We start from the raw sequence: 22,107 nt of genomic DNA, 5'->3' as shown, positions 1-22,107 counted from the left end.
CCCAGCTCCTGCCATCATATGACTCCAATGTTTCCAGACCCATAGTTTCTATTTCATCTTGACGCACAGATCCAAGTGTTTGCCATAAAAATGGGAGCATATGCCAAGAGATTAGGGCTTGATGTCACAACACAGCACAAGCGCTGCAGTGTGCATTTTGTACCTTTGTAAATGATTGTGTTATTTCATGTAACAATTACATCAGCTTTTCATAAATTTGCGTGTTAGTGAATTTTTTGTTGTTACTAACTCCCATTACACCAAAATAAAAGAACACAAGGCTTCATTCCAAAAGAAAAGGGAAACATTTATAGAAGAAACCATTCTGGGTTTTTTCAGTTTAACAGATTTAGTATATCTACATACATATCTACAAATGTATCTACACGTCTGTCTACAGTGCTTGCAGAGATTAATCGTTAGTTGCGCAAGAGCATCTCGTCATTAAATTGTTAGGCATGTTATTAGGGATAATCTGCAGGGAAATAAATAGAAGAGCTGCTTAAATCTGTTTAGGGAAATAAATAGAACTTCATGGGCACATCAGGTCTGGCTTTTCATAAACCTGTTGGTTGATCGGAAGCTTTGGCACAAACCTAGGAGCAGAACCAAATTGCTGCAGAACTAACGAATATAGAAATAATAGTTACTAACCGATAAATAAGTATTTAAGGCGCCATAATATTAAAATGACTACTTGCAAGGTAATGAAACTTACATTTCAAAAATGCACTGCAAATATGTAACATTTCCATTTACACAACACACAATTCCTAGTGACATTACAATACTGCAAGTAGGTGTCTGTTTTAAAATGGCTTTTTAGAACAATAAATTGTGACAATAGGTAACACATGCATTACATTGATTGTAACTGCTTAATTACGCTACTATTTGTAAAGCAGTTTTATTAAAGCGGTGGTTGATTTTGTGAAGGAACTTAGGCTACACAGAAATACTTTTGCATTATTGCAGTTTAATAGCACAGAATGTGCAGTTCAATCCACAAATAGTGCAGCCAAAACTTCACTCTCCAAAAATAAAAAAGATGCTTCTTATTTTAATACCTCGGAGCTCCTCTGCCACTGAGCCCACCATACTGTACATTTATTTTCAGGAAATACAAGAAAACAACACAACAACAAAAGCATATGGCTTCCTGTAAGCAAGAATAGTGCACCTGACCCTGCAGAAGTCAATGCCCTTTGTGAATAGGTCTGAATTGCTCACTTGTCTACCAGAGCACTTGGCTCATACGGCATTTTCTCCTCCAGTAGCTTCGGTAAAATTGAACTTGTACAGAATTCCATTTTATTAAGCTCCTCCTAAGTCTCTGTGCCCATTACCCTCCCCCCCGGCACAGCATCACAGCAAGTCAATGACACACATCAAGTGCCTTTGTTGGCAGAGCCTGTCCTTTCTGCTGACAGGATTAGGTAGAGGATCCAGCTTGCTTGTTGGTTGCTGTCACAATCACAATGGAAACTGAAGGTCTGCCCTAATGAGTTTAGGGAGAGGGCAAGTTTAATTTCAGCAGTAATGTAATATCCAAAGCATACACTACTGAATAATTAAAATCATGCATAAAACATCCATTGTCTAATAACTTTAAATAGTTGTTCAATAAGATCTTTCTCTTCCACTAGATGTTATCTTGGCCCATATTCATAACTGCTAGGTGCACCGGCTGCGGAATACATATTAGCTGCTGCAGGGTTCATATGGTGATGGTGGTAGCCGTGTCCTCTGATGCTTGGCAAGGGATAGGGGGTCGGTCTGGTTTTTGCTCCTAGATAGTGATCATAGCTTGTTGGGTACTTGTATGGATGGTGATGAAGAGGTTCTGAACCCTGAGAATGGGGGTCCAGACGCAGTTCATGGGGAGGGCTGGGTCTGCCAGTGGTAAGGGGAACAAGTCCTCCAGGTACAGGAAGTGAAGGGCTGAGAACTCTGGACATGAGTTGTTGGTGGGCTGCATCCCCATGTAATGGAGTGCCACTGGGATCCCTCTCGTAATCTCTCCTGCTGTCTCCATCTGCAAAACAATATATCATTAAGATTAAAGTAAAGTCCAGTTATAATTTCTCTCTTTCATTTTCTAGAAGTTCAAAACAGCTGAAACAACCTGAAAAGCAATCTGAAGGTCTCTACACCCTGGAAGTGATAATAGTACAACATTGGTCTATATGAAATTATTATACATGGAAAAACAATGGGCCTCATTTATAGTCCGACACAATTTATACTGAAATCTTCAGTGTAAATTGCATCCAGTAATTTACACAGTACTTAGAGTGGCACGGATCCGTGCCACTTAGATAAAGAGGTGTGTTTGTGCAATTTGCACAGTATTCTGCCATATGGGCCGGCGTGCAAGTGTATCATGCACAGCGCCCTGTAAAGCAGATAACTACATTAAAAAAAAAATGTTGTACATAAAGGAGTGTTGCAACAGCTGAAAGCACCCGCAAAAGATACGTCTCCTAGAGACGTTCCTTTCAACTCAAAATAACATGTAAAGAGTATGAACACGCCTTTACATTGCTAGGTGCGCCCACTACCTTCCGTCCTTCCACCTCTCTAAGCGCAGAGGGGGTGCAAGAGGGAGATGATCTTTGGCCAAAAGTGCTTTTTGCGCTGAAAAGAAGGACTTGCGTCCGACTTTAAATCAGGCCTTATGTGCATAGAGATCATACCTCAATATCTAGCCCTGTTTGACCTTCATCACGACTCATAGCACAGCCCATAATCACACACGGAATCACAAAACTGGCACCCACTCTATGGAATTCTCTCCCTCGCACAATAAGACTCTCCTCTGGTCTACAAACTTTCAAGCCTTCTCTGAAAACCCACTTCTTCAGACAAGCTTATAATATTCCTCAACCACCCTCTTAACCTCACTACAATACCCTATTACCACCCGTTACACAATTTCACACAAGACAACTACCCTTTGACCAACATTGTTGTGTGACAGGATCATTTAGCTTATGCGTCACTTTTACCTTTGCAGTCGGGCTGGGCCGAAATGCAAAATGTAGACTTAACCTCAAGTGTCAAACTCCCATTGTCCCATAGATTGTAAGCTTGCGAGCAGGGCCTTCTCGCCTCTTTGTCTGTTTTACCCAGTTTGTTTATTAGTTTACTATGTTTGTCCCCAATTGTAAATGCGCTACGGAATATGTTGGCGCTATATAAATAAATGATGATGATGATGATGATGATACGTGTTATCTGGGCCAGTATGCAAGCTTTCTCTTCATTTCAGCTTTGGGTCATGTGTATAAAATCAGTATGTTAATCTTGTCCGCAGACATTGCAGAGCTATTTTTGAAGCCAAAGCGTGGTCTATTAATGGACAATGTGTTTGCTCAATATTTATTATGGAAAATTGCTTCAGAGAACTAGTGTCTGAAAATTGATAACACTATAGACTTGCTAAGTGTTGATTCTTGGCCCTGCTTTTATCCTTTAGTAATAAGACTTTCAGATTGTATATATATATATATATATATATATATATAAAAGATAGATAGACCTAATTAATGTAAATATACTCTCTCTACATCTGAATTTCACAGCATATCTGGTTGAACCAAGAGTACCCTGGCTGGGGTTTCTCTACACAGGCTTAGGGATAACCACACAAAAATAATATTTGAGGCAGTGATTTGCAAAAACACTCAGTTTAGGGATGTATGGTGTTTTTAGACATCTGATTTGACAGGATGGAGTTGACCTTGGATCCTCCAACCTGGTGGAATACTGTATAATTAGTAAATCACCCACATATTTATGAGTGCATGGTTTAGTTTATTTAAGTCAGAGATAGCAGGAGGGCGCATTAGCACTATTTATTTGGTCCACTCAAAGTTAATATTACTACCAAATAATTATTCCTCTGAGTAAGTAGTACAGTTTATCCTAAACCTGACAAACTGGTAAGAGACACAGAACAGGAAAATACAGAGCTCAAAGTGGAGGAAAAGGAGAGGAGGGAAATAATAGAGAGCTATATTTGTTATTATTGCTATTTTGTATTCAATGGGTCAGATGTTCTTTCACCCTGTTAGTAAAATAAACAGGGGGCTTTGCAGTTGTTCTAAGCAGAAGCTGCCAACAATGCCAGAAGATCTATCTGTATTTTCCAGCAGTCCGTAGTCTGAGTGCAGGGAGGAGAAGAAAAGCCACTAAACCGTTGTGAGGAACAACCCTCCAATCCATATAATTGTACTCAATGGAAACCTGTGTCCTCCTGACAAGACATTCTTATAGGGATGAAATCTGAAAGAAATGACTGACAAGTATGTGCACGCATGAAATTTCTTAAAGTTGTGTAACCCTAAACAAACACAGACGGCATTTATTTGACCAGACCCAAAGTGTGCTGTTGAGGATGGGCCCCATGGTGTCTCTACCACTGTTTGCTCTGCATAATGGAAAATAAATACATGCAAAATGTACCGGTGTTTGACACTTTTGAAATCTGGAGAGTAAATAGGGAGGAAAGCTCTTGCAGTGTGTGCGGTAGAACTCTCAGAATCTGCAGAATTGTACCAGCATAGGGAATATCCACATAAAGGGCCCAGTGCTGAGTTAGGTGCAAAGTAAAAAACAGGAGTAAATTTACTCCTGGACAAACCATGTTATGATGCAAGTGGTGCAAATTTTTTGCACACAAAAGTAAATACTGGCTGTTTTTTCACAAGCACACAAATACTTGCTTTATTTTTACACTGAAATTTAAAGTTGATCTAGGACATGCTTTATCCCAACTATAAGTCTGTCCCCACATTTTAAACTTACCCCCCCCCCCCCTCCCCTTCAATGCAACATGGTTTTGGCAAGGTGCAAATTTACTCTTTTTTTTTTTTTTTTTGCTTTGCTCAAAACTCAGCACCAGGCCCAAAAAAATTAATGAGCAGCAAATTGTAGGTTGTACACTTCTGTAGTAAGTAGGCTGCTGGTGAAAGGAGAGGAAACCGGGTAATATACCACTGGAGTAAGCCTGACAGAGTTGTGTTGACTTTGATCAACCAATAGATGATATTACAAACTTCTCCACACCTGGTTGGATTTGCCAAACTCATGGAAAATTTTCCCTTAGCAAATCGCACCGTACTTAGGTGGAAGTTATATATTTCTTTGGTTTTTAAATATTTCTCAAGTAAAACAGTATAGCCAAAGTGCTCTCTACATAGTTATGCACAAAAGTTATGCGAAAATACATTTTTAAATGTTGCTGGTGTAGGATCATTTGCCTTGTTAGACTGCTATAGTCAACTTTTGAGAGCTGGCAATCTAAAGCAGACTTCTACCAACTGGGTTTGAAAGGGTCAATACCCTCGCAGCGTTTACAGGACTTGAGTTATGAAGCGCTTAATTACGTACACCGCGGCAGGCTTAATTGAACGTTAATGGACAAAAGCATAAAAATCAAGCTATGACCTCATACAGGTTTACCCAGCATGCTGGCGGCATTATGCAAACATTATTTTCACTCTCTCACATGCTCCCGTTTACTCCTACACAACTAAAAGAAAGTCCATGTGAACCTGACCTTAAATCCACACTACCACCTAGAAAAAATATTTTTGTAAGGTACCCCTCCCCAAACTGGAGCCCCAGGGGCTGCATTTGTTTTTCTAGAGGCCCGCCTGTTCATTTTACAGCCCTGACCAAAAACATGGGTGGTGGGCAGGATGACCAATCACACGCCACAATCAAGAGCCTGCAGCGTGTGATTGGTCACCCGCTCTCACCAGTCCCTCCTTCCCCCCTTTTTGTCACCATTTAAAGTTGGTGAGCTTAATTGATTTACCTAGGCTTCAGCAAGGAGTGGAGCATCTTTTACCTCGGTGGTAGGGCAGTTTTTAAGAACTCCTGACAAACGTGATACAAAGTAATACAGAGATAAAATGTGCAGATTTGCACCTGGCAAACCATATTGCAATGCAAGAGGTTCACGGAAGCATTTTTTTCATGTATGAGAATACTGCTCGATTTTACGTGTTGCATACATATACTGGGCAGCTTTATTTTTACACCGTGATTTAATGTTGAGATCGGACACGCAACTCTAAATCTGTCTGTACATTTTAAATTCACAGCACCCACCCACCACATGGTTTTGCCAAGTAGCAAGACTGCATCTTCCAGTGAGATTTACTCCTCAATCTAAATGAGGATCATCTAAATGTGAGAGAATCATCCATAAATATCTAGACATTAGCAGTTATATGGCACCTCCCGTAGCCATGTGTATATAATACATGTATTTTATGTTTTCTATCCTGGCCTTTGAGGTTAGGAGCTGCATACTGTCATACCTCCCTAATATCCCTCTCATTGACCCCAAACCCCTGATGTATGTAGTTTTATAGATAGACTTTTTCTCTGGCTCCCAAATGTTTCTGGCTGACAGAAAATGTGTTAATAATATAGTACAGCCTGTGACTTTGTGGTGGTTATAATGGCAATATCAGACAGTGTATATTGTGTCAAATTACAGTGTACATCTATCTTTAACACATTTGGTACCAATTGTATTTTGCATATGAATATTCTGCAATACACATTTTTATAGCATTGAGATCAGTAAGGAAATCAAGGGGTTGCAAGAAGACCAGTGATGTAAAATGTAGATACTGAATACATGTTTTGTAGTAATGAATATTAACTGCTGTGATGTAACTACTAGGCCAATCTGAATAGAAGGGCCAACGTCACAATATAAAATAACTACAATTTAGGAGAGAAAATGTACATTAATAATAGTTCACCTTAAAGTAGCAGGAAAACATATGGCATATGGTTTTATTTTGCACAAAACATTTTTTACTCTAATTGATTGCAAGTGTGCACATTTACAGTATATTTGTATATTTGGGAGGAAGCTGCCATGATAGGCATAAGACATATCAGTGTCAATACAAGGGCTCATGTTAAGATGTTTCTAACCCAATGCTTGTTGTGTTTGAACCCCGCAATCTCTTCAAGGACCGTTGTTGCAACAATACCACTTGGCCATATAAACACTGCATGTCCATCCACTCCAAAACAAAACATTTTACTCTGTTAGAACCTCTATCTAAGAAGTATAAAAAAAATAATTGTCCTGTTATGAGAGATAGAAACACATATATACGGCTAAACCTGAAAAGTGTAGTATACCTCTTACCTACTAAAATATAAATGACTATTACAGCATGACAAACACAAAAGTAGTCTACACAGCATGGCAAACTATATGATTTGTTTGAAGATGAAGAGTGCAATAGCTATTGTCTATTTACTCCAACTGTTTGTAATTAACAAAATTATAACACTTCTGTAGTGGTCATACACAGTATGACTGGGGGGAAAATATGGTTATTTTATGGATAACCATCTAGCTAAAGTGCATAATGTGGATTCATATATCATATTTATCATACTATAATTTATATCTCACGTCTTGCCATTTATATTTATCACATGTCATTACTTTTCATTAGGATTCCACAATAAAATATGAAAACAATTTGTATCAGGTAGCAATATACTACAAGCGTCATTAATATTTGTGGTAAGAACATCACACTGAAAATGAAAAGAGCTTTTCTATATTATATTTGCGTATTATATCCAACTAGTAGCAGGGTATACATCATCATTCTGCTTACTGCAAGTGAAATGAAACCTTCTTACACCTAAAACAAATACTACGGTGCTGGGGATCTTTGTGGCACCCTATAAATAAAAGCTAAAAAGAATAATAGAAACATTTGTCTAAAAATAGTATAAACTATGAAAGATAAATATTGTCACTTTAATCATTAATACACCTATCAGCACTATAGACTATGGGCCTCATTTAGAGTTGGACGCAAGTCCATTTGTTCAGTGCAAAAAACACATTTGGCCAAAGATCTGTCCCAGTTTGCCCTCTGACTGAGACGGATCTCCCTGTTGCACCTCTCTGCGCTTAGAGAGTTGGAATGGGGGAGGTTAGTGGGCGAGTCTAGCAATGTTCACGCTCTTTACATGCTATGCTGAGATGAAAGCAGCCGTAGATAGGTCTCTAGGAGATGTATCTTTTGCGGGTGCTTTCAGCTGGTGCAAGATACCTTGATGTATTAAAAACTAAAATAAAAAATTATTAAATAAAAAAAAAGTGTGCACCCCCTCCCAAACACCATAACCATCCCTTGTGCTGTTTTCGGGGATGGGGTGGGGGGGGGGGACAGTATTTATTTTAGTTTTTTAAAATATGATACCCTTGCATGCCAGCCCATAAGGCAAATATATGAGGCGTATTTCTGCAATTTGCACAGTATTCTAAGTCACTTTAAATACTGTGTAAATTACGGGATGCAATTTATACTTACGATTTCAGTGTAAATTGCGTCCGAATCTAAATGAGGCCCTATGACAGCAAGGATAATTGAAATTAATTAATTCTATACACTATGCTGCCACCAAAACCCTGCGGCCTTAGACAACTGCCCCAGGTTACCTCATTATAGGCACACCCCTAAATAGCAGAAGCAGATGGTTAACTGGCATAGGGACAGTGAGTATTTTACTTACCTTTATCATTTCCATTCTGTGGAGGGGATGACACTGGATTCCTGGACCTTGCAAAAGCACTCATGAGTGGGAGCGATCCTGGTCTATGATTTCTGGGCCTGCAGGGTCACATAAATATTACTCATTACTGGGATCGCAGTATACCACAGGCAAAGCAGACTCACAAAGCACCCAACTCCTGCACACCTGCGCATAGCACGTTCCTCTCCCACAGCTCTTCCCAGTAAAGCTATCCCTATGCATTCCCAATATTTTCTTGCTGAGCTGTCACATTCCCGCTATATCCTGCATTGTAGTTGCTCCCCAAATTTCAGGCATTAACCTAGGACACTGGATTATATTTTTATTCCAACATAAACACCTCTCCAGGTTATATATGACAATTGGAGAAAACACCAGGATTTCCTATAAAAGGGAACTCAGAGAAACTCTATTGTTAAATGTTGTTTTGCTCAACTATACCTCAGTTAGTGGTAGATATAAGTCTGTGACCTTCAGAAAGCTGTATAGTCATAAACAGAGCACTTTTATAAACAATATATGACTATGGTAGCCATTTACCCTCATTTCACTCCTATGCATCTTCTGTGTTGGTGAATTCTTAATATCCCTGTGCAAACACATTGCATTGAGGTCTGAGGCAAGCTGGTGCTTGCACTTAAACTAAGACAATACCATGCATGTGGCTGTTTTGTAAAGATTTTGTTATTGTAGCTAATAAAATTACAAGTGTTATTTAACTGACTAGTGAGTGCTTTGAATTATATAATAACGTTTCTAATTGGCTAATAAACTTCATAGTCAGGCACAGCTCTATTGAAAAGGTGAGGTGAGCATTAAAAAGAAGAGTAGTATTAATCTATTGAAAGAATGATCGAAGCATGACATCAACTGTTTTTTTTACAATTATTTTAAGCTTATGGTCTAATACTTACCAATCTTCTGGATCACAGTCCCTGAAGCCCTTGGCAAATGGGTTGCTAGCGATTTTCAGTTGTGTAATCTAGGACAAACAAAAAACATGTTGCTAAAATGAGCAAACTTCACAACCCCATGTGTGGTACAAGTAACTTAGTTTTAAACAAGCCCATAAGTACTGTGTGAGCATATGAATGTTATGTGGTCTGTAATGATGGTACTTAAAATGCAATAAAACCAAGTGAAGTATTGTCAGTCTCTCATTAGTTTCTAACCATTGGGTCCCAAAACAAATATTGCTTTATATTTTGGTTCATCTGACAAATCGGGGGAGACTGATAGAGCTTAATAATCCACCCACTAAGGGCTCATGTGCAGCAACAAAAGATGCAAAACCTCAAGCTGTAATTGTGATGTTCACCCCTATGTAACCATTGTAAGGAAGGAAGTTTTGACACCAAACTTGTGTCAGTTTGTCTCTATGCGTTGTGGCAAAAGTGGACAGGATACGTCCAATCTCAGATTCATATAATCGTGATTTTTACATTACTCGCTATACAAATAAAGCCACCAGTATTTATACGCATGATGATGTTACCAGACAAGGATTAATAGGAAGGACAATATTAAACATGCAAGTCTGTATATTTTATGACATTTACGTTTCTTTAATTGACACCTTGGTGATAATTTCTGCACTCAGCATTGCTGTACTTGGAATATTCATTCACAAATTTAGCGTGGGGGGGGGGGGTGTAAGTGGTAATGCCCATCGGCTACCTGTCATTAACCTTCACAAATTAAAATGCCAGTAAGAAATAAAGTGAAAACAAAGACATATTTATTTAGCAGACGGGAACTATCTGTCACTCTGGCCTGGGCAAATTCATTGTTACAAAGAAGGTTCTTGTGATATTTAAGGATTTATTCATTAATTTATTTTCGGGTGAATTTAGCGCATTCAACATTTGTAATAGTCTTGAGGAAGAAAACAAGACAGAAACCTAAATTTAATGACCTGTAATATTCACCACTTTAGTCACTTGAGAAGTAAGCAAAATGAACGTTTGGAGAAGTTTAAGTAAAAGCCCAATTCTATACTTCATTAATAGCTCTTATTGAATTAATACTTTTCTATATGAAATAGTATTGTTGTTAAAAATATTATTGCTCAATTTGAAGGCATAATTTAAGATACTCTTTTTACGTGTTTGTTAAACAACACCAACTAATATCTGTCTTTTTCATAATAGTTATTTGAGTTTATTCTAGCTTGAAGTGAAAGTTGCCACAACAGATGAGTTTGCTTAAGCAGAGCGACTAACAGCACTGTGAATTGAGCAAATGCATATGTCTACTTCCAGAGGCACCTACGTGCGTAAGGCTCATGTTTATGTATTATTCAAGCTTGCTGTCTGCTTTACACATGTAATTATCTACTTTCAATTTGGGAACATCCCTAACGGTTAGCATTTAATTTATATTTAGAAGTAAGGAAGTAAGCAAGACTTTAGTAGCATATCACGTGAACAAACGCGAAAGTAGTAAATTTAAAGGTTGATTACATGTACTGAAAGATACACCTAACCTATAATATATATATATATATATATATATATATATATATATATATATATATATATATATATATATATATATATATATATATATATATATAAGAGGTCGATGTTTAGGGCTCCACGGAGCCCTGTATGAAGACTACCAGCACAACATATTTCTGCCCACCCAACTAACAAGGCCTTATCTGTGTGGGGTTTGTGTGTTCTCGCTGTGTTTGTGTGGGTTTCCTCCAGTGCTTCAGTTGTATCTTGTCAAAAACATATCAGTAGGTTAATAGGCAAAAATTAACCCTAGTCTGTGTTGTTGTTAGGTAATTTAGACTGTAAGCACCATTGGTGCAGGGACTGAAGTGATTGACAAATATTCTCTGTACAGCGCCGCTGAATTAGTGGTGTTGTATAAATAAATGATGATGATGATGATGAAAGCCTTTTACAATTTGGAGAATTAAGTGCTTCCTAATTATATTACTTTACTTGTGGATGGTTCCAACAGGCTGGAGAGATATCTACAAACCTGAGTGTCTTTCTTGTGATGTATATATTTGTGTACAGACATGAACATACATAGAAATACATAGACATAAATAGATACAGATAACTAGAGATTGAAAGAGATTGATATATTTATCTAGCTTTATAAGCATATTTAAAGTTTAATAAGTACATGTACTAAATGGAATGTCAATAAACGTCTTCATGTGAATTAATGTTTACTTAGGCAATGTACACATAAGGGGATGTTGTAACGTCATGAAGCAATATCTAAGTAAATGCATTTACTTGGCAATCATACAGTGCTTGGGCCTGTGTAGGGTGTAATGTTTGGGGGTCAATCATCATCATCAACAACATTTATTTATATAAGCCAGCAAATTTACAATTGGGAACAAACATTAATAAGACAATACTGGATAATACATACAGACAGAGAGGTAAGAGAACCCTGCTCGCAAGCTTACAATCTATAGGGTCAATGTCCAGGTTACTCATTTTAGGGAGCTATATATTTTTTCTCTAAGCAGAGTGCTGCGGTTGACGGGGCAGCCATAGACGGAGAAAATTCCCATATCCTAATTCACAATAGAACACAGTAGTTTGAAACGTAAAAGAATAATTATAGTGGTGATCTGCGGAGGAACATATGGTTCTTCTCTATGGCTAAAAAAACAGTGAGCTATCAAACACCGGTTCGAGCACATTGAGGTGACTGAGAGAATGGGAGGGTGTGAGTATGCACTTGTAAGAAAATGCCACATTACATAGATGGGTCACCAGCAGAACAGCTAAGACAAATCACTGGATAAATCATACGTGTGTATTTATTTAATTCATCTGGGACAAGGCAGGGCATTTTCTATATTTAAGTAAATCCGTGGATAAAGTATGTGATTGTGAGTTTCCGGAATGGGTTGAAAAACAATCTTTAAGCCCTTTCAGTGACAGTTTCAGACTTAGAGGTCAAACTGATAGAAACCAGGAGAGGGGCAGCGAGAGGGGGAGAGAGAAGGAGAGCAGCTGTCCCGGGTCATCAGGAAAGTGCCAAGCTCACAAGAGCTCCTCTTTTTAAATCTGAAATGTTCTGTTTAAGGCTTTATAATGTCCTTACATATGAGCAACTAACACACAAACATACACACACACACACACACACACACACACACACAGTTTCACGGTGTGCAGTGTGATATTACAGGTTCGTACTTGCAGTTAGTTGATTTACCAGCCTTCACCAGTATTCCAGAACACTCAGATCATTCAGCTACCACAATATATAAATCTGCACCATGCAATGTTATTTCATTTTACATATATTAGCCACCATTTCTATAACACTTAAGTACAAGCCTCAGAATGTTCTGCCTGCGAATTCTTACTAACATCAATAATTTAAATATGACAAAATAAGGTCTTCATGACCCTATAATAGAAATCTAGGCCTGATACTAGATTATAGGCTTCGATGAAACTACAGACTTCTTTTCCTGTATTTACCCTATGTTTACATTAAAATATTGCTGGAAATTAACCAGTGATGGTTACTTCCTTTGTGATTGGTTAGTACATCAGGATTGGCACATCTAGATAAATAGAAAAGCAGATTTGTCCAAACACAATTTGATTGACATTTCACAGCGGGAAAGCAATATATAGTCAAAGTAGAGTGGGTCTCGAGTTTACATTGGTAATGATATCCCTCTGGGTTTCAGGTTGTTTTTTTTCCTAGTGACTTAAATTTGCAAATGTTTAGTTTCACGATGTCCATCACTTGCATAGCTGGGCTGAGCCGCCCTCTGCTCTCCATTTCCTGGACTAGCTGGGCAAATGATTTAGCAGATGGACAGAAGTCAACAATATTAGGCCTGCTACTTCCCAGCCTGCCCTGAAACAGCACATAAGTCTGCAAAGAGTATGTACCGCTGCATACATAATATAGCTAAAGTACGACTAATGAACAATATTTTGCCTGGTGATTACCCAGCCTGACCCTCATACATTTAATATTTTGTGATAACAATGTTTTGTATACTTTGAAAAAAGCAGCCCCCCTCTCTACAAATTATCTTATCTTAATATGGCATCCTATCGCCTTTTTAGGAGAGGGTAAACGTGCATTTCCACTTCAATAACTAGTAATGTAAGTAAGCTTACATTGAAAAAAAATCTTTTTAAGTGTAGATATAAAATCTGAATTTTAGAAAAAAACTGTTTTTATATTTAATCATTCAAAAAAAAAAAAAATCAATGCAACGACGTGTTTCTAAATATATTGCAGTTTAATATATATTCTAAAACGTTTGTGCAAACATCGTGATTTCACAACACGTACAAAATGATGTATTCTATGAAATGCAAACTATTTTCTACTATTTATTTAGTAGCTAAACCCTGACGTGCTAGACAAGAATTTCGAATGGTCTCTGCCTCCTTCATACAATCGTTTTCTTAAATGAATTTAACATTTTTTAACTATACTTATTTACCTAAAAAATGAAAACAGTAAAAGGAAATGTCTGTTTATTTGTAAACCGAGCAACTTTCCTTTCTTCTTGATTCAGAACTACGTTTTCCTAGTACTGACTGCTCTGCATTATTGTTAAAGGTTTTTTCTTTTCTTACTTTTCCGGCCTATCATCCATCATTGAGAAAGGTCTGATATATGATGCATTGGAAGCGGTAATAAACTCCAGAAATACTCACTCTGTGGTTCTGATAGGCAGTCACTGCGGTGAAGCGGGTTTCCTCAAACACAAACGTTTTAAAGTTTTCCTCTGCATATTTCTCACTGTCCTTCCTAGGATCCACATAGACCACATGGAAACGGGGCTGGTATCTGTGCATGGAATTCAGGATGATCTGAAGACAGAATATTCCCACGTTTATCTATATTCTCCAATAAATATCAATTAGGACTAACATAGATTAGACACACACACACACACACATATATATATATATATATATATATATATATATATATATATATATATATATATATATATATATATTGATATATTGGTATATATATTGTTTAATAAAGAAACTTAATTCGTAAAATATTGTGATTGTTTATATCACAATAAAAATAAATACAGATTATAATCCGAGTTAAAAAGTGTGAAGCTCTTGCAGATCCCTGAATGAAACCCAATTCTAACACCCATTAATACATACTGCGATTTGTGTCTAGTTGTGCAACAATCATAATTTAGGTTCACAAGTATTAACCTTGCAGTGATTTTCTGGGATTAACCGGCTAAACTATACGCAGATGTTTCCGTTTATCAATTCCCCAACTGTTTGTGATGGATGCGCAGATTAATATAGATATGAATCGTCCGTCCCAGCCCTGTCTGTTCCCATTTCACACTCACATGACCATTGTCGTCCAGTAAATTATTGGTCAATTTCAATTTGTCAAAGGAGACGATTTGCTTCATCCACTGGGCGCCTTTTGCGGGTGAGTCCGGGTGATAATGTACTCTCCCGGGTGTGGCTGGGTCAGCTTTGCCCGCCACTAGCCAGGAGGAGCTGTGAAAGGCATACCTACAATACAGAGGGAAAAGGCCCATCTCATTACTCTACATCTGCTGCGTGAGGACTTTACACATTGTGAGGGAAAGTGTTTACATTTAAATAATATGTTCCAATATCCTAAAGATTAACATCACCTATGTATATATTTTGTTTCCTATACAGCTATGTAGATACATAACTGTATTTATGTCTAAAAGGTGTACATGCTTGTGTTTACTGCTACACAGGAGTAAAAGCAGGCGATCCACTGTAGATGTTATATTTAAATTAGAGTCGAATGCGGTTTATCAGAACATAATAGCCCGGGCATTAAAATAAATATGCTTTAGCCTCTAATGGAATCATTATACAATAAAGATATTTTGCGATAGTACCACTTTCCAATAATGATGTCTTACTAGCAAGAATGAGAAAGTTATCTGGAGAACTCAACATGTTTATTTCATTACATGATCTGAGTTTTATGTGACATCACCCTAGTCTTATCTGTAATTACATCATCAACATCCCCCAAGAAATACACAGCCAAACTTTTCCCTCTATGTCTTCCAAATGACAAAAAAATTCTAACAGAACATAAGCTTCAAGTAACCCTGTGTGTGATAGATAGATAGATAGATAGATAGATAGATAGATAGATAGATAAATAGATAGATAGATAGATACTATCTATCTATCTATCTATTTATATCTTGCAGGATGCATATTATGTTGCTTTGATAGCCCCTAATTTTACTTTACATCTTATCATTACCACCTCGCTTTTAAAAATCTATACCACACTTGAAAATGCAGTATGGGTTTTAAGACAACATGTTACAAAACAATTAAAACACATTTTGCTTGTAGTAGCAATTGTCGACGACACATAAGCTTGTTGCTTTGAGTATATATAGCAGAACTAGTACAATGCTATATGATAAAACAAGGCATGTAATATATATTATTATTATTATTATTATTATTATTATTATTATTAATGTGATTAGGTTATATGTACAATTGAGTTAACTACATTCATTTGTTTGTGAGGACCTACCCATGATCAACTAAATGTGGAAATATTTAGGGAGACAACTAAGGGATTCCATAGCATCAGACGATATATGCTAAATAAGTATACTCTCTTTCCAGATGAGAAACATACATTTTATTCATTTATGGCATTTACCCGAGATAAGAGGAAGATCCCCTGTGATTTCTACATATACAACCATGCACACATATTTTACACACATACTGGTATATGGGCTGCAATATGTATTTTTTATCATGTATCTGTTATCACTAATTATTTATGTATCAGACATAAGGATAACAGCAATGATTAGCTACGTGTTATGAGTATATGATTAGCTTTCCCTCCACACAGCGTTTATTTTACTTACCGATATCGTTTATCGTCCACTGGCACAAAGTCCATTAATAACATATAATCAGCCATAGGATCCATCCCAAAAATCTTCACTTGAAAAGTGGGAAACATTCGCCTGGCAAAGAAAAGAGAGCAGCGCCAGTAAATACAGGGGTAGCTGTTACAGACCAGAGGACAAGGACTGCATGGGATAATTCATGATTTAGAAAATGATAATAGTTTTAGGATTATTTAAAACAAGCAACCAAGGTTTATCGTTCATCTCCGTTTCTGACATTGCTCTAGATTGATGACCCTTAAAAAAAGGTTTAATTGTAACTTGCACGAGTATTTGGTATCTATTTCAAAGCCTCTGTAAAGTAACTAACTTCAGGCTACATTGTATGTATAGCCCCGATAATAGCAATCTTTTTTTATGCATGGCACAATACTAGTTTTGTTTTTATTTCGTATGCACTAGCAAGTGTTACTTACTGGGATTGCATATACCCCGATTTCACTTATTTGCAATATTATTTTATGGATTTGAAATATTTATATGTGTCCCGTGTTTCAATGGCGATTTCGTCTGATTTACCAAGAGAGATCTGCTTGCGAAACAATACGATAACAATATTTATTGTTTTCTGTTTTATTTTACGGGGTCATTTCTAGCTCTGGTTTTAGTACATTATTTCTGATCAAATCTTGTTTAGCGGCAGGAACCATAGCGGAAATCCAGTCCCTGAAATGTTAACTTCATAATAAACAAAGTGAAAACACATCAGGAATGTGGCGATACCTTTCCAGTCACTTTAATTTGCCAGTTCCCCTTTCTGCAGGGTGAGCTAGAGGAGTGAGAGACTGCTGTTATTGATGGCTGAAGTGTCAGGACAACAATACTCAGAGAGACAGGTAAAACACACAGACCTGCCGCACTCAGCTAACATTTTCTGCTCTCTTCAACTTCTGAAAAGCGCTTTTAACTAATTTAGTCCTTAAACAGGTTTCAGTGGGCTCTGAATGTAACAAGATGTCATTTCTTACATTCTTTTCACACTATCCTCAAACAAAGCCAAGGATCCCTTCGTCCCAGTCTCCCCCTAGTCGCCCTGGATTTGCTGGCTGGTAATTGGAGATATCAATGCCCCTGACCCAGTCCTCGCTTGAATTATTAAAGACTTTCTCAAATTATAGTCCGTTTTATTTCCCCACAATGGAAAAGTATTTGATAGTGAAGGATCTGTCTACCTGCTTTGTAAACCCAGGAACAACGAGCAACTAATGAAGCCCTTTTAAATTTAGATTAAAATACGTGTTGTTTAGCATAACTAGAATCTTATTATTACATTTTGTACCGGGTTAATTAATTGTCATTTCTTATCCAAGGAGATCGATAAGGGATAATATATATATAATAGTAAATTCAATTCTTACATTTGTTAAAAATATTAAAATATAAATATTTATATTCTCTTAATTTTAATTTACCCCTATAAATGTATTATTATTGTTCATACTATTTGCTATTGGAGCTATTTAAAGGAACCTTTCTTATTTATTTAGCATAAAAAATGTGGTATTTTTGTTGTGGGGGTATATTAATAATTTAGTTTGCGTATTTTTATTTGTAAATTTAGATTTATTTATTTTTCTCTTCTCAATGAAAGGTGTGGGCTAGATTTTTTTATGTATCAGAAAGTTCATTATTTATATTTATTATTTTACTTATATCGCAGATTAATATTTGAAATAAAATGACGTGTCTCCGGTTTGACTATCCTAACAAGACTTGGAAATTAGTTATTGTCTGCAGGAAAAGCAAAACAACACCGTAGGAGGTAATGAATTATTTAATATTTATATCTCAAATTATAATGCAACTCAGCAGAAACGTAAAGGCCAAGTCACAATAAGCAGCTATAAAAACAGGTGACTATAGACTGCCAGGGTTATATAATGGCATCTAGCATCTTAAAGTGTTGCAGATGTGCGAGGGTCTCAGAATTTTAAAGAGAAATCGCCCCTTCCGTGTGACACTAATGATATTTATTTGTTCTTCAGATTTATTTAAGTAGATTTACACACAGTGCTCATGATATCCAGCAACAACAACGGTGTGAAGGCCCTAACACTTGCACTTAATGGTGTGGAACTGTGTGCATTACAATTTATGTGCGGATGGATGTGTGTGTGAATTTGGGGTATCCTGCTGTGCAGTCACTTAGATGCAAGAGGAATCTTTGGGGAAAGCGAAAATGAAAACGCTGGAGGGGTTAATGGGGCACGCTATGAAATCCAAGCTTGTTGTGTGAAATTAAGAGAGCATTTTTCAACTCCCATGTCATGCATTTTTTTTCTGCTTCCCTAAAAACTCTTCCTATCTCCCTTGCCTAAAATGACCCATTCTGCTCAATCACCTGTTGTGAACTAATTGGATTCAGTAACTTGGAATAATATTTACTCTGAGCTTTGAGGAGGAATGGAGCAAACAGAGCAGCCAAATACCCTGCGTACCGCAGGTCAGATGGGGAGCAAGCCTTGTGCGTGGGGGCAGTGACTTGACCCGGGAACCACTGTATTGGGCCGGGTGTTGAAATCCATATTAATATCTCCCAGACCTAAATCCTTATAAACAGCGTACTACACTGTGGCTAGACACTAGGCTTATTCATGTGGATTTATAGCTCTATTACTTGTATTCTGTGATTCCATTACTTACAAAACCGAATAAATAACAGATCTCATTTTCTGGAGCTACATCTGGGGAGCGATTGGTGTAAAAATAAAAGTCTATTAAGTTATAAGATAAAACACAAATATATTACACGTAAGTGGGATAGGTGTCTCATGCTATGTCAAATGGTAAACTTTGTTCGCCTTACACATAGGCCTCTAAATGGTAAACACATATGTATCCTTGTGCTTATTAGTTTATTACTAGTACTGGCTATATAAATACACAATTTAAATATAAAACAATAGGCTAACTATTATCAGTCCAGAGCACCTTAATCCTCTCTATTCAGAAAAACATTTAGGTCGGATACTTGAACACCAGTGTTTATTTCTATGAACAAAAATTAAGCCAATGTGGAAATATACAATAGTATATATATTTAGTATAGAAGTGTAATAATACTTCTATACTAAATAAATAAATAAATATATATATATATATATATATATATATATATATATATATATATATAAAATTGTTGTTCTCTAGTGTTTGTAATTAGTATTTAGGAAATGTAGTGATATTACAGGGAGCATGCAATAAGTGTATGATTATCTGGAGTGGCCTAGATATATAAATGTATATATAAGTACCACATATGTATATATTATACATAATATATACTTGTATACATTACTTGTAATTGCTTGAGAATCCAATAAGATTAGAGACACTTTGCGATGCAGTAAATATAATGGACACCCAGCAGGAATTTAAACATTACAAAAGAAGGAATTAATCATTTAGGGAAGAAATCCACAACATGTCTTGATCTTCCTCATTGTGCTGAAAGCTTTCCTGACGTGGGAATTCTTATAATGTTTTAACTCCAGATTAGCCTGTCCTCTCTCACTTGTGCAGTCAGCACTCTACAGCCTAGGCTTTCTCAATGCAGAAATCTCCACATTTTTCTAATAATCCTCGGGGTCTTTATCCTGGTGTGGTGGGTGGTGGCAAAGATTTGGAAAGGAATTAATGAAATGAAAGCATTGGTGTTAGTAAATATACATCGTCGGATCAACTTTTCACTTTTATAAATCTTCTTCTAATGGCGATAATACTATAATATCTCTTTATTTGTATGTGCGTGTCTCTTACTCTGTTGCTCTTAGGAAATTCACTAAAGCCAGTCTAGCAGGTGGTGTATGTGCTGTTAGAAAATGTTGTGAAAACAGATTGCTGTAAATTATTCAGGCTTCCCTTCGCTACTTGTATTGTAATTACAGCACCAAATATTCCCACTGTGAAATCATCTTTCTATAATAGTCACATTTTCCAGTGCCAGCTCCCAGTCTTCCCCCGCTCGTCTCAGGCCTGAGCTCTGGCAACATCGCGCCTGGGTTGGATCACGATGTCACCAGACACAACAGATTGCAGGAGAGGATCGGTGGCAGACACTGGACCAGTGATACAAGGACATAAAAGAAAGATGGCGCTTTATAATAACTACTTAAAGCACCGAGGACTCGTCTTACCTCCCAGCCTTGGTAACAATCATCTCTGTGCCCAGTTGGTTGAACTCATCCCACAGCGCCTTCATCTCCAGCTGTACAGTGATGTTGGCCACCTTTGGGTTCTTCTTCACCGGAGCTTTGCTGCTGTTACTGCTGTTGCTCCCTGGAGTGGAAGAAGAGGAGCAGCTAGAAGACGAGGCTCCACTCTCGGGCTCCGGGCAGGCATGGCTGGAGCCAGGGCCGAAACTGTATGTGTGCTGTGCCGCAGAACAGGGTTCATAGTGGGGTTCGTGCTGACTGTAGGGGTCGCCCGGTGAAGGGGAGAGGTGGTAGCCCCCCGATGCATTTAGGCTACTTAAACTGTTGGCTGTGAAAGCTGCAACATCGCAAAAATGGGACAGCTGGGTGAGCCATGGACTGGAAATTGCTGAAATCATTCCAAAGAAATAAAAAGAACAAATAGAGTAAAACAAAGGTGAACACAGAAGTGGGTTAGTGCACTATTCCTCTCGGGGGTATCCAAGCAGTGGTGCAGCTACCTGAGTCCCGTCTAACACTTCTTGCTGCAGGAATTTGGGAGAATAAAATTGTTGTTCTGTGCTCCGAGCTCACGGCTGCTCCCCTTCCTGGTGTTTGCTCAGCCCAGTAAGTTACACAGAGAGGATCTCGCCTGATCTGCGAGCAGCTAAAGTCTTTGAGCTGTCTGGAATAAAAAGTATGTGGGCAGCATTCCTAGATAGGGTGGTTTGTACGCACAGCCAACTGTTTGCCAGTAAATATCCTTTCTGTCCCTGCTTAAATGCCTCTGGATCTGGGGTCTGTGGCCCAAGATATAGCAGCTCCCTCTTGTGAGCTGTGCTGCAGCTCTGTGCAACAGCCCAAAGCTAGAGTCGTGTGTCTTATCTCCTTCCTTGCTCAGGAAGGCAGGGCCTCCCCTATTGCTAGAGAACCGGTTCCTATTTCTATTTAGATAAGCAAACGGTGAAACTTGCAGGTAATGCGCCTTTTCCTCGCCTATGGGACCCTGATGGGATGATTGACACAGAAGTGCCTCTTCTTAACAGAGCTTCCTCTTCATGACACCCACTTTTCACTGCAGTTATATAAGGCGTCACCCTCGGTACACCCCCTCCTCTCTCACTATAGCCCTCCCCTTCCTATTGTTTAAACAATAGACATACACACTTGTGTGGACCTCCATCCACAACAAAACAAACAGGGCATTTTTCTTTAACTAAAAGCAAACAACAAGCACCAATGAGGTGCCATAGTCCTGGCTGTATGCCTTCCCTTTATCTTGCGTGTAGAACAGGGATTGCTTTATGGACATGTCACTGAACTTACAATTAATGGAGCCTGTTCCTTCCTGGGTATGTTATACATATAGGTGGCATGTTGCTGATAATGACTATGATAAGCAGTTTGGAAAAAGAAGCCAACTGGAGTGGT

At 37.8% G+C, this 22,107-nt stretch overlaps 1 protein-coding gene across 1 annotated transcript; it reads right to left on the bottom strand.

Annotated features, from left to right (window-relative positions):
• Positions 1-286: 286 nt before the first annotated feature.
• Positions 287-21,738, bottom strand: TBX1 (T-box transcription factor 1). The gene is made up of 7 exons (XM_075216519.1): positions 20,680-21,738; positions 16,499-16,600; positions 14,948-15,119; positions 14,274-14,429; positions 9,510-9,577; positions 8,575-8,672; positions 287-2,035 (listed from the first exon to the last, which is right to left on the bottom strand). The coding sequence occupies exons 1-7, from the start codon at positions 21,093-21,095 to the stop codon at positions 1,650-1,652; spliced, it is 1,398 nt and encodes a 465-aa protein (XP_075072620.1). The 5' UTR covers positions 21,096-21,738; the 3' UTR covers positions 287-1,649.
• Between the last annotated feature and the right edge of the window lie 369 nt (positions 21,739-22,107).

This window comes from Mixophyes fleayi, chromosome 1, assembly GCF_038048845.1.
Source record: "Mixophyes fleayi isolate aMixFle1 chromosome 1, aMixFle1.hap1, whole genome shotgun sequence".
NCBI lineage: Eukaryota > Metazoa > Chordata > Amphibia > Anura > Limnodynastidae > Mixophyes > Mixophyes fleayi.
The sequence above is the reverse complement of the archived record's forward strand: the minus strand, read 5'-3'. Positions and strand labels throughout refer to the sequence as shown.

What these genes read in the sequence shown, in the direction of transcription:
- TBX1 (XM_075216519.1), bottom strand. Translation starts at nt 21,095, where the DNA reads ATGATTTCAGCAATTTCCAGTCCATGGCTCACCCAGCTGTCCCATTTT. An exon ending in ATTGTTACCAAGGCTGGGAG is followed by an intron (nt 16,601 to 20,679) that starts GTAAGACGAGTC and finishes TTTCTTTGCCAG; the next exon opens with GCGAATGTTTCCCACTTTTC. An exon ending in TACTGGACGACAATGGTCAT is followed by an intron (nt 14,430 to 14,947) that starts GTGAGTGTGAAA and finishes TTCTGTCTTCAG; the next exon opens with ATCATCCTGAATTCCATGCA.